We start from the raw sequence: 16701 nt of genomic DNA, 5'->3' as shown, positions 1-16701 counted from the left end.
TAACACCTTAGTCTTGCTTTATTTATCTCCATAACCCTTTTACCATTAGATATACTATATACTGCATATTTACTTGTTCATTTATGATCTTCTCCTACTAGAATGAAAGTTCCATTAGGCAGTCCTTCAAACAGTGGCACATGGTAGGTACTCAGTATGAATTTATTGAATGAATGATCCATCTGAGCTTTACTTTCAGAAAACCTTTTAGATATGGTCATAGTTGCTCATTTTATCTTTCTCTGATGAGAAGATAAATGGGAGGACTTTGAGTTTTTTAAAGCAAAGATGGACAGGAGGAGACCTCTAGTAAAATGGCAGTTTAAGTGTGTACTTAACAGGGGCACCTGGGTGTCTCAGTTAGTTGAGCCTCCGACTCTTCTGTTTCGGCTCAGGTCACGATCTCAGGGTTGTGAGATTAAGCCCTGCATCGGGCTCCATGCTCAGCAGACAGTCTGCTTGAGATTCTCTCTCTCTCTCTGCCTCCCCACTCTCAAATAAATAAATCTTAAAAAAAAAAAAAGTGTGTACCTAACAACAAAAAAACCCCTCTGTGATACTTACTGAAATGATTAAAAAAGAAAAACAAAAATAGAGGAGAAAACTTATTTCACTGAAACTGAATAGGCTCAATAATAATACTGAAGTCCATGGTAGCAACACTGTTGGGGTTGGTGCTGTAAGACTGATAAGGGTCTGTAAATGTAACTTAACAAATATTTATCAATATGATCTTTACTGGCTTATGGTTTGTAAAACTTTTTTACATGTATTGTTTCACTTTCTCAGTAGCTTTGTGAGGGAGGTGAGATTATCTCCATTTTGCAGATGAAGAAATTGAAGTTCAGATAGAGATTTGCTTCAGATCACATCAGAGTAAGTGCAGCTCTATGGCTTGATTCCAGGTCTTCTGACTCTTGGTCCAGTGGTCATAATGTGTAAGGTGTCTTCAGATGATAAAAAGTGAATAATGTATTCACCTTTAGATAGTTCTAACCCTGGCAGCATGGAATATGGTAGGTACACAAATAACTGTCAGACAGACAGTTAAGTGCCTTAGAGGCATAAGGAAATTCTAAGCATTTAGAGAAAGAAGAGATTACATTTTATTATGCGTGGAGGGGTGGTGGTTTTAAAATATGTCCACAAATTCTTTGATACCTCTCTCTTTAAATTTTTTTTTTTTTTTTTTAAGATTTTATTTATTTGCGAGAGAGAGAATGAGAGACAGAGAGCATGAGAGGGGGGAGGGTCAGAGGGAGAAGCAGACTCCCTGCTGAGCAGGGAGCCCGATGTGGGACTCGATCCCGGGACTCCAGGATCATGACCTGAGCCGAAGGCAGTCGCTTAACCAACTGAGCCACCCAGGCGCCCCGATACCTCTCTCTTTAAAAGGTGGATGCTAAGTTCCCCACCCCCCCAAGTGTGGGCTATACTTGGTGACTCTAATGAATAGAATGTGATGGAAGTGTTCCTGTTAGAATTCTGAGGTTAGGTCATAAACAGCATTGTAGCTTCAGCCTCATTCTCTCTTTAGGGGAAGTCAGCTGTCACCTGCAGACATACAGGCAGCTCTGTGGAGATACTCATTGTTGTGAGGAACCTTATTGAGTTTGCTAATAGTTGTGTGAGCTAACAGCCACCTTGAAAGTGTATATTGCAACCCTGGCTGATAACTTAAATGCAACCTAATGAGACTGTGAGCCAGAACCACCCAGATAGGCTGCTCTCAAATTCCTGATGCATAGAAGTTGTGAGATAATAAATGTTGTTTTAAGGTGCTAAGTTTTGTGGCAAAGTGTTAATGTAGCAATAGAAAGGTAATACAGATTTTGGTTTTGGCAGTGGAGTACTACCTAACAAAAACCTAAAATGGGAGAGTGGCTTTGGCATGGGGCAATGGGTGACAGCTGGAAGGACTTTGAAGAGAGTGCTAGTAAAAGCTTGAAGAGCTTGTAAGAAACTATTTCTAGACTAGGGTTGGCTTTTGGGGAGACTGTGGGTGAGGGTTTAAAGGAAAGTGAGAATAATCTTACTGGAAACTAGAGGAAAGGGAATCCTTGTTATGTAGTGACAGAAAGTTTCCTACAACTACTGTTGGCTGTAGTAAGGTGGAAGATAGAGAATGTACCTAAGGAACTGGGTGATGTGATATAGCCAAGGAGACTTACAGGCAGTGTTGAAGGGCTACCTGGCTTCTTCTTGCTGGTTATAGCGAAGTGCCCGAGGAGAGAGAGAGAAGCTAAAGGAAGGCCAGTTAAACAAAAAAGGAGCCTAGACTTGCTGGTTTTGAAAATTATCAGCTTCTTCAGGTGGTACACAGTGGACTTTTCTTTGCAGGAAGTTTTTAAATTACTAATTTAATCTCTTGTTATAGGTCTATTCAGATACACCCATGGAAAGATTGTCATCATCAGTCGTTAGGGAAATGCAAATCAAAACCACAAGGAGATACCACTTCACATCCACTAGGATGGCTATAATCAGAAAGATAATACCAAGTGTTGGCAAGTATGTGGAGAAATTGGAACCCTCATATATTACTGGTATGTGCATAAAATGGTATAGGCAGTTTGCAGAACAGTTTGGCAGTTCCTCAAAATGTTCAACATAGTTATCATATGACCCAGCACTTCTGCTTTTAAGTATAGACCCGAGATATGAAAAGATAGTTCACACAAAATCTTGTACACCAGTGAACAAATGTTTGAATGTTTGTAGCAGCATTTCTCATAATAGCTAAAGAGTGGAAACAACCAAAATGCCCACAAATGATGAATGGATAGACAAAATGGTATATCCAAACAATGGAATATTACTTGACAATAAAAAGGGATTGAAGTATCTGACATGCTACAACCTGGATGAACCTCCAAAACATGCTCAGTGAAAGAAGCCAGTCACAAAAGACCAGATATTGTATGGTGTATGAAAGGTCCAGAACAGACAAATCTTTTTTCTTTTTTTTTTAGATTTTTATTTATTTGAGAGAGTAAGTGAGCAGGAGAGCGAGAGCGAGCACGAGTGGGGGAGGAGCAGAGGGAGAGGGAAAAGCAGGTTCCCCACTGAGCAGGGAGCCCGATGTGGGACTCAGTCTGGGGATTCCAGGATCATGACCTGAGCCGAAGGCAGATGCTTAAGCAGCTGAGCCACCCAGGTGCCCCAGAATTTGTCAATCTATAGAGACAGAAAGTAAATCAGTGGTTTCCTCGGGCTGAGGTGGGGTGGGAATGGGGACTGCCGATGGGTACAGGGTTTCTTTTGGGACAATGAAAAATGTTCTAAAATTAGATTGTGGTGATTTTTACACAACTCTATACTAAAAAAACACTTAACTGTACATTTAATTGGGTAGATTTTATGGTATGTGAATTATATCTCAGTAAAGCTGTTAAAGGCTTTGTGGAAGAGATGGCATTTGAACAGACCTTAAAGCAAGGGTTGGATCTTGTTGGAAAGCAATGAAGGTGGAGTAGGCATTCTAGGAACAGTATGAATAGTGGCACAGAGCAGGAAATAACAAGAGATGTTTGTGAAATAAGGAGTAAAAGTTAGGGAGTCCCCAAGACCACCCTCACTTCTCACATCGACTGCAAGTTCAAGGGACCCCAAGACCACTCCGAGGTTTGATAATTTGCTGGTAGGACTCACAGAACTCAACTGAAAGCTGTTAAACTCATGATTAGTTTATTATAATGAAGAGTACAGATTAAAATCAGCCAAAGCAGATTCTAGGAGAATTCCAAGCTGAATCTAGGGAGAATTCAAAGTGGGAAACTTGCAGTGTCCTCTCTGGGCAGCCAATATATTAGACAGCCCTAACTGCTTCTGGTAATGATATGTGACAGTACATAGAGTATTGCCAACCATGGAACCTCACTGAGCCTTGGGATCCAGAGTTTTTATTGGGGTTTGGGTTGTGTAGACATGGTTGACTAGTTATGTGGCTGACCTTAGTTTCTAGCCCCTATGAAGGTCAAGCTGATACATGGCCCAAAGCTCCCACCGTAGATCACATTGTTAGCATAGACTATCTGCTGTGGCCCAAGGCCTCAGGTAAACAGATACTCGAATCAGGTAGGACATTCCAGGGACGTAGAGATTACCTCCCAGGAGCTGAGAGTTAAAGCCAGACCTCTCTTTAATAGATTCTTTTTTTTTTTTTTAAGATTTTATTTATTTATTTGACAGAGATAGGGAGAGCAGGAACACAAGCAGGGGGAGTGGGAGAGCGAGAAGCAGGCTTCCTGCCGAGCAGGGAGCCCGATGTGGGACTCGATCCCAGGACCCTGGGATCATGACCTGAGCCGAAGGCAGACGCTTAACGACTGAGCCACCCAGGCGCCCCTCTTTAATAGATTCTTTTACTACATTGGGAGTAACTCAGTTTGACTAAAGTGTAGGGTAAATGTAGGGGAGTTGAAGGTGTGATTAGGAGGGTAAACTAGTACCATGTTGTTGGATTCATGGAAGGCATTTGACATAGTAGTCTGTAAGATTAGCCCAATGGTGGTTATATGAAAGTAAGTGGTACACTGAAAGGTAGGCTAGAGAAATTTGGAGGATATTGCAGAAATTTAGGCAAGAAATAATAAGGGTCTAATCAGGAATAGTAGAAGTTTAAATTATTATTTTAGGTGGATTATTGGTCTCTGTAGTTATATATCTAAAGTACTGTCATTACGCTCAAGAAGGACCTAAATGTGGGCTTGGCCAGAGTTGGGAGGTCTCTTAAATACGTTTTTTTTTTTTTTTTTAGATTTTATTTTTAAGTAATCTCTACACCCAGCATGGGGCTCAAACTCACAATCCCAAGATCAGAAGTTGTAAGCCCCACCTACTGGGCCAGACAGGTGTCCCTTAAATATGTTTTTAAACTGTGACTTTGGTCCAGTTATTTGCATCCCTTAATATCTCTCCTTTTTTAAAGGACTTTTGCATTTTCCCTTTAGTTCCACTTACATTTAGGAGCCAGAAATTGGGACCTGAGTAAGTAGATGATTATAGAGAAAAAGTAAAAACTATATCTTGAGGGGCACCTGGGTGGCTTAGTCGGTTAAGCATCTGCCTTTGGCTTGGGTCATATTCCCAGGGTCCTGGGATCTAGCCCCGCATCAGGCTATCTGCTCAGCAGGGGGCCTGCTTCTCCCTCTCCCTGCCACTCTGCCTACTTGTGATCCCTCTCTCTTTCTCTGTCAAATAAAACAAAAAAACAACAAAAAAAACCCCAACTATATCTTGAAATAGTGTTTGGAAATTGGGACAATAGATATAATAATATAGGCTGATTGTGTGTACAGTTGAGCCTTGAACAACTCGGGTTTGAACTGCATGGGCCCACTTGTGGATTTTTTTCTAAATACAATACCGTAAATGTATTTTCTCTTCCTTATGATTTTCTTAATATTTTCCTTTCTCTAGCTTACTTTATTGTAAGAATACATATAATATAAAAAGTATGTATTAATTGACTTGTCCACAAGGCTTTTGGTCAGCAGTAGGCTGTTAATAGTTAAGTTTTGGGGGAGTCAAAAGTTATGTGGATTTTTGACTATGCAGGGAGTCGGTGACCCTAACCCTCATATTGTTCAAGGGTCAGCTGTATATATTGTGTGTGTGTACAAACACACACACACACACACACACACACACACACAATAATACTTCTTTTCACAAAGTTGACACCTTCCAGGGGAGACTGGGGGATTTGTTCCAGAGTGATTTCTACTCCATTGCATTTTATTTGAGGCATCTACTTTCCAATTTAAGTGAGCTCTTCTTTCTTTCATGGGACTGTTAACTCTGCTGTTGAGAGGGCCACATTTAGCCATTGCTGTATTGGAAGTAGTTAAAATCAGGAGGTTTAAACAAATCTTCAATAGATAGTCTTATTAGGGCAAAACTGATGGCAAATGTATGAAAACGCTATACTACAATGATCTCTGACATGTGTGACATCCTTTAAGTGAGAAGAATCTCATTAGCAAGAAGTACCCTTTTATGAGACTTAGTAATGAAATGCTAATGGATGTAGACATATCAGGTCTCCAGTTTAGGAGTTGTGATACTTAAAAGAAATTGCTTTTTTCTCTTATCCCTGTTGAGTTTTCATTAGGTTTAGATGAAAAATCAGTGCCAAGTAGTTCTAGAGAATGTTCTTGCAATAAATTTAGTATTGTTAGATTACTTTGGGAGAAAAACCTTCAGTTTTCAGTGGGTATACCTCTCATCCCATCTGTGCTCTGGACCTTATGTGTGACATCAATTACAGTGACAGGAGCTCATCTTCACTTTGATCACAGTACTGGAAAAGGCTTAATGTTTTCTGAGAGCTTTTTTGATGTTGGAAATATAATGAGTAGTTATATATATAAAACATAACCAGGGGCGCCTGGGTGGCTTATTCATTAAGTGTCTGCCTTCGGCTCAGGTCATGATCCCAGGGTCCGCGGGAAGCCTGCTTCTCCCTCTCCCACTCCCCCTGCTTGTATTCCCTCTCTCGCTGTCTCTCTCTCTGTCAAATAAATAAATAAAATCTTAAAAAAAAAATAACCAAAATGTGTCCTTCCTGTATATCTGCCTTCTTCCTAAAATATTTATTGAATTGAGTACTTACCATATGTATTAAGCTAGTTCAGTGGAGGACAGGATAAACAGGATGTGAATCAAATGTTGATACCAGAATTTTGTTAGGTAAGTCTTGAAATACCAAGTGATGAATGTCAAGTTTAGAAGGGGAAGAGATTACCTCTGGTTGTAGGAATCAGGAATGCTTGGGGCTAAGCTGAAGTATATGTAGCATTTCAGATGTGGGTGTGAAAAAGGCCCTTCTATGTGAGGCACAAAAATGAGGAAGGCAGAGGCCATAATAGGGACTGGCATGTGGGTGAGTATTATGCTACAGTATACACAAAGGGGTTTTGGTAATGGAGAAAAGGGTAACTGGAATCATACTGGTGTGTGCAGTCTGAGAGTCAGTACTTTATGCTATAAGGTAGTAGAGAAACTATTGACAGATTTTGAGCAAGATGGTATGCTCTCATAAGAGGATTTATCCCAGGAGGAATTTTTTTTTTTTTTTTTAATGCCCTGGGATCGAGTCCCGCATCGGGCTCCCTGCTCGGCGGTAAGCCTGCTTCTCCCTCTCCCTCTGCTGCTCCTCCTCCTCATGCGTGCTCTTTCTCTCTCTCTGTCAAATAAGTAAATATAAATCTTTAAAAAATAAATAAACATTCCACTGTGATAAACATACTTCCTTAAAGCCAAAGTCTTCTAAGGGAGCTATAACTGGGGGCAGTATCACTCTTGACATTGCTCTGACCTAAGTAAGGAATGTCCTACTCTTGCTAGGATGGCCAACTTGGTGAAAAGCTTTATTCCCAGATGTTTTGTTAATTGAGGTCTTACTGTTCTCTGATAATATGTAGTTTGTATAAGTCTTTTTTTTTTTTAAGATTTTATTTACTTATTTGAGATAGAATGAGAGCGAGCGAGCTCGAGCTTGGTGAGGGAGGACAGGGACAGGGAGAAGCAGACTCCCTGCTGAGCAGAGAGACCAATGCGGGGCTTGATCCCAGGACTCTGGGATCATGATCTGAGCTGAAGGAAGATGCTTATCCGACTGAACCACCCAGGTGCCCGTGTATAAGCCTTCTTCAGAGAACTTAGTATGTTTTTAAATTTTATTTTAATTCCAGTATAATTAACATACAGTGTTAAATTAGTTTCAGTGATTCAACATTTCATACATTACTCAGTGCTCATCAAGATAAGTATACTCTTAATCCCCTTCACTTCTTTCACCCATCACATACCCACCTTCCGTTTGGTAACCATCTGTTTGCTCTCTATAATTAAGAGCCCATTTTTCTGTTTGTCTCTTTTTTTCATTTGTTTAGTTTCTTAAATTCCATATATGAATGAAACTTACAGTATTTGTCTTTCTCTGACTTATTTTGCTCTTTAGATCCACCCATGTTGCACATGGCAAGATTTTTTATCCATTTATCTATCAGTGGATACTTGGGCTGTTTCTGTAATTTGGCTATTGTAAATAATGCCATAATAAGCATAGGGGTGCATATATCCTTTTGAGTTAATGTTTTTGTATTTTTTTTTTAAGATTTATTTATTTGAAAGACAGAGAACACAAGCAGGAGGGGCAGAGGGAGAGGGAAAGAATCTCAAGCAGACTCTGCACTGAGTGTGGAGCCCAATGTGGGGCTTAGTCTCACCACCCGGAGATTGCAACCCCAGCCGAAACCAAGATTCAGAAGCTTAACCGACTGTACCACCCAGGCACCTCTAGTGTTTTTGTATTCTTTGGGTAAATACCCAGTAGTGTGATTATTGGATCATATGGTAGTTCTATTTTTAATTTTTTGAGGAACCTCCATACTGTTTTCCACAGTGGCTATACCAGTTTGCATTCCCACCAACAGTGCATGAGGGTTCCTTTTTCTCCACATCCTCGCCAACACCTGTTGTTTCTTGTGTTTTTGATTTTAGTCATTCTGACAGGTGTGAGATGATACACCATTGTAGTTTTGATTTGCATTTCCCATTTCCCTGATGATGAGTGATGTTGAGCATCTTCATGTGTCAGGCATTTGTATGTCTTCTTTGGAGAAACGTCTGTTCATGTCTTCTTTTTTTTTTTTTTTTTAAGTAGGCTCCACACACCCAGTGTGGAGCCCAATGTGGGGCCTGAACCCACGCCCTGAGATCAAGACCTGAGCCGAGATCAAGAGTTGGACATTTAACCGACTGAGCCACCCAGGCACCCTTGTTCATGTCTTCTGTCCATTTTTTATTTGGATTATTTGGGGGTTTTTTTTGGTGTTGCGTTATATAAGTTCTTCTTTATATTTTTTGGCTATTAACCCTTTTATCAGATACATTATTTGCAAATATCTTCTCCTCTTCAGTAGGTTGTCTTTTAGTTTTGTTGATAGTTTCCTTTGCTATGAAGAATTTTTTATTTTGATGTAGTCCCAATAGTTTATTTTTGCTTTTGTTTCCCTTGTCTCAGGAGACGTATCTAGAAAAATGTTATGGCCAGGGTGCCTGGGTGGCTCAGTCGTTAAGCGTCTCAGGTCATGATCCCAGGGTCCTGGGATCGAGTCCCACATCGGGCTCCTTGCTCCGTGGGAAGCCTGCTTCTCCTTTTCCCACTCCCCCTGCTTGTGTTCCCTCTCTGGCTTTGTCTCTCTCTGTCAAATAAATAAATAAAATCTTAAAAAAAAAAAATAGAAAAATGTTATGGCCAGTGTCAGAGAAATTACTGCCTGTGCTCTCCTAGGATTTTTATCGTTTCAGGTCTCACATTTAGGTCCTTAATCCATTTAAAAAAAAAAAAAAGATTTTATTTATTTGAGAGAGACAAAGAGGGCACACAAGAGAGAGCACAAGCAGGGAAGGGGGTGGGGTGGAGAGGAGCAGAGCAGAGGGAGAAGCAGACTCCCCACAGAGCAGGGAGCCCGACTCGGGCCTTGATCCCAGGACCCTGGGATCATGACCTCAGCTGAAGGCAGATGCTTAACTGACTGAGCCACCCAGGTGCCCGGTCCTTAATCCATTTTGAGTTTATTTTTGTGTATGGTATAAGAAAGTGGTCTGGCTTCATTCTTTTGCATGTAGCTGTCCAGTTTTCCCAACACCATTTGTTGAAGATACTTTTTCCCATTGCATATTCTTGCCTCCTTTGTTAAAGAGTAATTGACCATATAATTGTGGGTTTATTTCTGAGTTTTCTATTTTGTTCCATTGATTGATATATCTGTTTTTATGCCAGTACCATAGTGTTTTGATTGCTACAACTTTGTAGTATAACTTGAAATCTGGACTTGTGATACCTCCAGCTCTGTTTTTCTTTTTCAAGATTACTTTGGCTATTCGGGGTCTTTGTGGTTCCATACAAATTTTATGATTGATTGTTCTAGTTCTGTGGAGAAATACTGTTTGTATTTTGATAGGGATTGCATTAAATCGGCAGATTGCTTTGGGTAGTATGGACCTTTTAACAATATTTGTTCTTTCAATCCACGAGCATGGAATATCTTTTCATTTGTTTGTGTTGTCTTCAGTTTCATCAGTGTTTATAGTTTTCATAGTCGTTTCAGGTCGTTCACCTCCTTGGTTAAGCTTATTCCGAGGTATTTTACTGTTTTTCGTGGTGCAGTTGTAAATGGGATTGTTTTCTTAAGTTCTCTTAAGAAAACTGCTATTTCTGCTATTTTATTATTAGTATATAGAAATGCAGTGGGTTTCTGTACACTGATTTTTGTATCCTGTAACCTTATTGAATTCAGTTATCAGTTGTAGTTTTTTGGTGGAGTCTTTAGGGTTTTCTATATATGGTACTATGTCATCTGCAAGTAGTGAAAGTTTTACTTCTTTCTTACCAATTTGGATGCCTTGTATTCATTTTTCTTGTCTGATTGCTGTGGCTAGGACTTCCAATACTATATATATGTATATTTTTTAAGATTTTATTTATTTATTTGATAGAGACTCAGTAAGAGAGGGAACACAAGCAGGGGGAGTGGGAGAGGGAGAGGGAGAGCAGGCTTCCTGCGGAGCAGGGAGCCCAATGTAGGGCTCGATCCCAGGACCCCGGGATCATGACCCGAGCCGAAGGCAGATGCTCAACGACTGAGCCACCCAGGCGCCTCCCAATACTGTATTGAATAGAAATGGTGAGAGTGGACATCCTTGTCTTGTTCCTGACCTTAGAAGAAAAGCTCTCAGTTTTTCACCATTGAGTATGATGTTAGCTGTGGGTTTTTTATATATGGCCTTTATTATGTTGAGGTATGTTCTCTCTAAACCTACTTCGTTGAGGGTTTTTATCATGAATAGATGTTGTACTTTGTCAAATGCTTTTTCTGCATCTACTGAAATGATCATATGGTTTTTATACTTTATCTTACTGATGTGATATATATCACATTGATTGATTTGTGAATATTGAACCACCCTTGTATCCCAGGAACAAATCCCACTTGATTGTGGTGAATGATTTTTTTAATGTATTGTTGGATTGGGTTTGCTAATATTTTGTTGAAGATTTTTGCATTTGTGTTCATCAGAGATATTGGCCTGTAGTTCTCTATTTTTGTAGTGTCTTTATCTGGTTTTGATATCAGGGTAATGCTGGCTTCCTAGAATGAATTTGGAAGTTTTCCCTTGCTCTTCTATTTTTGGGAATAGTTTGAGAATAGGTATTAACTCTTCTCTAAATGTTTGGTAGAATTCATCTGTGAAGCTCTTTGGTCCTGAACTTTTGACTGTTGGGAGTTTTTTGATTACTTACTCAATTTCATTGCTGGTAGTCGGTCTGTTCAAATTTTCTATTTCTTCCTGATTCAGTTTGGGAGGTTATATGTTTCTATGAATTTATTCATTTCTTCTAGGTTGTCCAATTTGTTGGCATATAATTTTTCATAACATTCTCTTACAATCCTTTGTATTTGTGTTGTAGGACTTAGTGTTCTTGTAGTCATTTAAATAACTATGTATTATTAGTCTGTCTTTTCCCATAAGCTGTAAGCTTTACCAGGGCAGAAACAGTCTGTTTTGTTCATCATTATATTCCCAGTACCTAGCATATAGGTGCTAAAATACTTGTTGGCATACTGTCTCACATAGTTTCACATATCTAGGATATGTCTCATATAAAATTTAGAGAGCCATGTGCCTGTTTGGGCTTCCTCATAGCATGCTGGCCAGCTTCTAAGATGCATGGCATTTTTATGACCTAGTTTTGGAAACCATATAGTGTTATTTCTATCATACTTTATTGTTCTTCCCAGGTTCAAGGTGAGAGAATATGGACTTAGCAGCTTGAGAGGAGTGGCCACCTCAGCTTCTCCAAATTCTAATCTCGATGTATTCAATTAACCTAGAATGCACTGCCTGTGTACTTTATCTATTTTGGTCTGGCAAGTGATTCCAGGCATAAAGCTAGAGTCATCATAGGGCTCACCTCATTGTTTTCCTTCTCTCAGGGCTCACAATCCAATGCAATTCCTGTTGTCCACCATCTAATATCAGTTGTTTCATGTATTTTATCCAGTTTTCTAGTTTTGTACGGTGGAGGGGAAAGTTCCACACCAACACTGCAAGTTAGAGTATGAGTTTTACACCAAGGATTTCTTCTTTTATCCACTTAAGGTACATTTTAGTTTCCAAATGTAAAAATGAAGTCAACTTTGGGCTAGAATTAATAATTTGAGTTCGCTTCAGACCTGTCTCCAACTTACAACATGAAAATCAGCAAATCTCGTTTCTTTGGTTTTCATGCAAACTGAATTGAATATAAATTACCCTGTTCTCAGGGTTACTTCTCAGGCATTCCATAACAAGCAAGTGGAAACAAAAACAAATCACATTAAATAAAGATGAGGTTATATTTATAGTTAGTTGACAAAATTTACTTCCCTAACCTTTTCTGGTACAAATTCATACTGTAAAGTATAAAGGGGCTGAGAGTGGATAAGACTGGCTGTTTCACTGCTCTTCCTCCTAGTAATAACCAATTAGTATTGAACCCGAGGAACTGTGTAAGCCTTTTATGTGAATTAACTCACCAAATCCTCATAACAGCCCTATGGGATAGGTACTTTACTGTCCTCATTTCACACATGAGAATGAGACCTAGATTAAGCAACTTGCATAGGGTCACACAGTTAGTAAGTAGCAGTGGCAGAATTGGAATGATTTGAACCCAAGCTGTGTGAGCTATGCTCTTAACTGTATATATCTGTATATATAACTGTATGTGACTATTTGAAAACCACTAAAAATGTGTCAACTGCTGCTGATGTAGAATCATTAGTTATCTTTAAGTATAAGAGAGAGTATCATTCCTGGAATCACTTCAACAAATCCTGTTTGTTTAAGTCAACGTGATTGATTTCTGTGGGGAAGCAGAAAGATTGGGCTATAGTTGGAATATGATTTCCTGATAAAAACAAACACCATCAGTGTGGCAGGAAATGGTAGAAGATGACGTACAGCAAAAACTACCTAGAGAATAGGATAGGAGTGGAGTCCAAAGGTTCCAGTGCAGTTCCATGAGGGTCACAGGTGTTTATTGAATCTCTCCTGTCTGGCAGCTGTTTTGATATTAATAGGTTCTGTTATTCTTTTTCTCCCCCTCCTCAGACACATTTAATGAAGCCAAACACCAAAATGCTAACACTCTTTCCTGGAGAGAAAAAGGCTAAGATTTCTTTTACTCAAAGAATTCCACCTACAGGCACTCGGCAGACCAGCATTGCTTCCTTCTTCACCTTGCAGCCAGGTATGATGACCTGCCTGGGAATACCCAGGGAGCAAAAAGGAGTGTGTGCATTTTTCCATGCTGGAAAATTTATGAGAAGTGGCGACACCAGTGCATTGTGTTTAACTTAGCTAACTCATTAGAAGAGGATATCAAACAACAAAACATCCCCTTCTGCAAAGCATTATATACATGCTTTTACCAACATTTTCTTACTCTGTGTGCTCAGTCTAATATTAAATATTTGTATTCCCTGACAGAGCAGTGAGGAGAAAGGTATGCTTGGGGAGTTGGGGTGTGCAGGGGAGCTGACCTGCCATTATTTAGGTAAATGTCTTGGATTGGCCATAATGACCAGTCTCTCTAGGATTACTTGATAATAGATATTTCTGTATAATGCTTCTCAAATTGTCAGAGTTCAAAGATGCTTTTTTTCTTAGAAAGGTTGGCATAAAGTTGGCTTGTGTTTCATCATCCTTTGGCAGTTTTTTGCTTACATGTCCCTTTTCAGGGGACGAGCTGCCTCAGAGCAGTGTGTCTGCCAGCTGGAGGGTTTTCGGAGGAGAGCTCTCTTGATGCAATTCCCAGGATTGCTTTGCATAAATCTTCAAAATCTACTGTCCCTGCCCCAAACAGAAACTTAAAATAAGCACCCTTTTTGCTTTAAGTAACAAGGGCAGATTTTTTTCAAGGACACTTCTGATTTAAAAAAAAAAAAAAAATTTTTTTTAAAGTAGGCTTCATGCCCAACATGGAACCCAACATGGGGCTTGAACTCATGACCCAAAGATCAGGACCTAGCTGAGATCAAGAGTTGGACGCTTAACAGTCTGAGCCACCCAGTCATCCCCCGCTATTTCAAAATTCTGGTATATTCTATAATCTGTTGGAATTCTTAGGCAAAGTTGAGAAATCTTTCACAAAACAGTTTCTGCAGTATAATTCTTGTTGGAGAAGGAAAAAGGAAATCATTCAGCTTTGTAATTAGATCTTGGTATAATTTGGGGGCGGGGGGAGTGGGTAGTCCACGGTATTCATCCTTAAGGTAGAACAGTATCCATTCCATGCCTGATAAAATGGATAGGCTGGACACTAGTAGTTGTTTATTATTGTTCTTCCGATTGGTTGACTTATCATCTAATTGTGTTTATTCCCTTTCTCAGGCAATGTCTGCAGAGTAGAGGACCTAATGTTCTTTGCACTATCACCAGAGGTTTTCTGAAGAGTTGGGTGGTTAATGTGATCTTAGTGACCTTACAAAAATTGTATTGTGCGTATTTCTCAAAGGATAATATCCAGGAATATATATTTGGCCAAGATCACTATTTAACAGAAACCATATTAAAGAAAAAACAAAAGCAAAACTGATGTGCCCATATACTAAAACACAGTTGGAAAAGTAGGCTGTGGTCTGAGTATACGTACCATGTTTAACTTTATTAGGTAGATCATTTGGAAGCATCCATATATTTGAGGACTGGAATATAAGGTCTGTGTTTTAGAAGGATCATTCTGGAGAAAGTAGAGATTGCAAGCAGGAAGATCATGGGGGCGCCTGGGTGGCTCAGTCAGTTAAGCATCTGCCTTCAGCTCAGGTCATGATCTCCGGATCCTGGGACTGACCCCCCGCATCGGGCGTCCTGCTCAGTGGGGAGTCTGCTTCTCCCACTCTGCCCCCCTCCCATTCTTTCTCTCTCAAATAAAATCTTAAAAAAAAAAAAAAGGAAAGCAGGAAGATCAGCTAGAAAGGTTGTGATGAGTCTAAGACCCCCGTGCTAGGTAGTGATAGTAGCTGATACTGATTTCAGAAAAAGCCAGCTAAATCCTGCTCAGGACAGAGATTTCCTGCAGAATAATCATTCATGTCTATTTTGCTAGGAAAGACAAATGGTGGTGACCAGAGGAGTGTTTCATCTCATACAGAAAGTCAGATCAACGAGTCTAAGAAAGATGCAACCCATCTAGATCATCTGATCCAGGGCTTGGAGGACGATTCCATGTCACCCCCATTAGCCACTTCAACCCCTGCAGATACCCAGGAAGCTGGACTTTCTCCTCATTCTCTCCAGACTTCTGACCACCACAGAATGGGAACTCCATTTTTGACTATGCTGTCTTTGCCCCAGCCTGACACCTTGGTCTGTGCTGGAAAGAGTAAAGCCTCATTCTCTTGTTCCTTCACTCAGAACTTGGAAGGTTCTTACTTGCTGGGCCAAAAGGAAGGAGAGAAAGACTCTTCCTGGAAAAGGGAATGGCTTCATGGATCTAAGGAAAAAAACCATCAGGATGTGGAGAGACGCGTTCAACCACCTGGGGGCAAGGGCCTTCAGCCCTTGGACAAGATTAAATTGGAAAAGGTGTCTGCCAGAGAAACCAGGCAGGCCCCCATCCTCCTTCAAACATGCAGGGATTCCTGGAGTGGAGAAAACACAGACTCAGTGAAACAAAGCCCTTGTCCTGTCCCTGCGTTTTCCTGGGACAGTGAAAAGAATGACCAGGACTCCTGGAGTCAGCTTTTCACTGAGGATTCTCAGGGCCAGCGGGTTATTGCCCACAACTCCAGAGCTCCTTTCCGAGATGTAACAAACAATCAGAATCGGGGCTTAGGGCAGTTTCATAATAGCTCTTGGGCTCAGTGCCAAGAGAGGCCCACTCAGTTAAATCTGCAGCCTCATTTGCTCTTTACCCAGGACTCTGAAGGTAATCAAGTTATCAGGCACCAAGTCTAAATGTCTTTATGATGGTTTGGTCCAGAAGTACCTTGAGATGACAGAGCTATAGGAAAATATTGGGCGGAGAGGGGGGGAAGGGAGGCAAGGGATGTTATTGAGCATTTTCTTTGTGTAAATAAAGCTGGGGGTGCCACTTGTTGAGACTGTATGATTGGCATTGTGTCTCTCTGTGAGGAAGAGGTGGCTGGTAACCTTGTACAAATCTGTGATGAGCACTGAGGAGGTAGGGCAGGTACTTATCCTTCCAGTAAAGAGCCCTTACTCAGCCTGCAAAGCCACCTCTTTGCCCTCTCAGATGTCTAGGACACTGCTTCTTATGGATGTGTGTTCTTCTAATCTCTGACTGTTATCTTAACCACACAACCTTGGGACCATTATTCCTGATACCTTTTTAAGTGATAAGGCACATCTCCTGGGTCTAGAGGTATGGGGGCAGGGAGAATAGAGAGAGAACTAGAAAGTAGAATGATGGTCGGGTGTTTGTTTTTGTTTTAAAGTAGGCTCCATGCCCAGTGTGGAGCCCAATACAGGGCTTGAATTCATGATCCTGAGATCAAGACCTGAGCTGAGATCGAGTCGGACACTTAACCAACTGAGCCACTCAAGCGCCCCAATGGTAGGTTTTTTTTAAAAAAAAAAAAACAAACTTATTTTTGTGGGGACTTTACAGCATTTTAAAGTCTT

General features: G+C 40.4%; 1 protein-coding gene across 1 annotated transcript in view; it reads left to right on the top strand.

Annotated features, from left to right (window-relative positions):
* Window positions 1-16701, top strand: part of AUNIP (aurora kinase A and ninein interacting protein) — a 30661-nt gene that overhangs the window by 4947 nt on the left and 9013 nt on the right. Inside the window, exons 2-4 of the mRNA XM_006747981.3 lie at window positions 13168-13306; window positions 15164-15985; window positions 16515-16633. Of these exons, the coding sequence (XP_006748044.2) occupies window positions 13168-13306; window positions 15164-15985; window positions 16515-16633 (1080 nt within the window). The remainder of the gene's footprint in view (window positions 1-13167; window positions 13307-15163; window positions 15986-16514; window positions 16634-16701) is intronic.

This window comes from Leptonychotes weddellii, chromosome 4, assembly GCF_054177405.1.
Source record: "Leptonychotes weddellii isolate Sample4059 chromosome 4, ASM5417740v2, whole genome shotgun sequence".
In the NCBI taxonomy this organism is placed as follows: Eukaryota; Metazoa; Chordata; class Mammalia; order Carnivora; family Phocidae; genus Leptonychotes; species Leptonychotes weddellii.
Note: the sequence above shows the minus strand (reverse complement) of the source record. Positions and strands in the feature narration are given on the sequence as shown.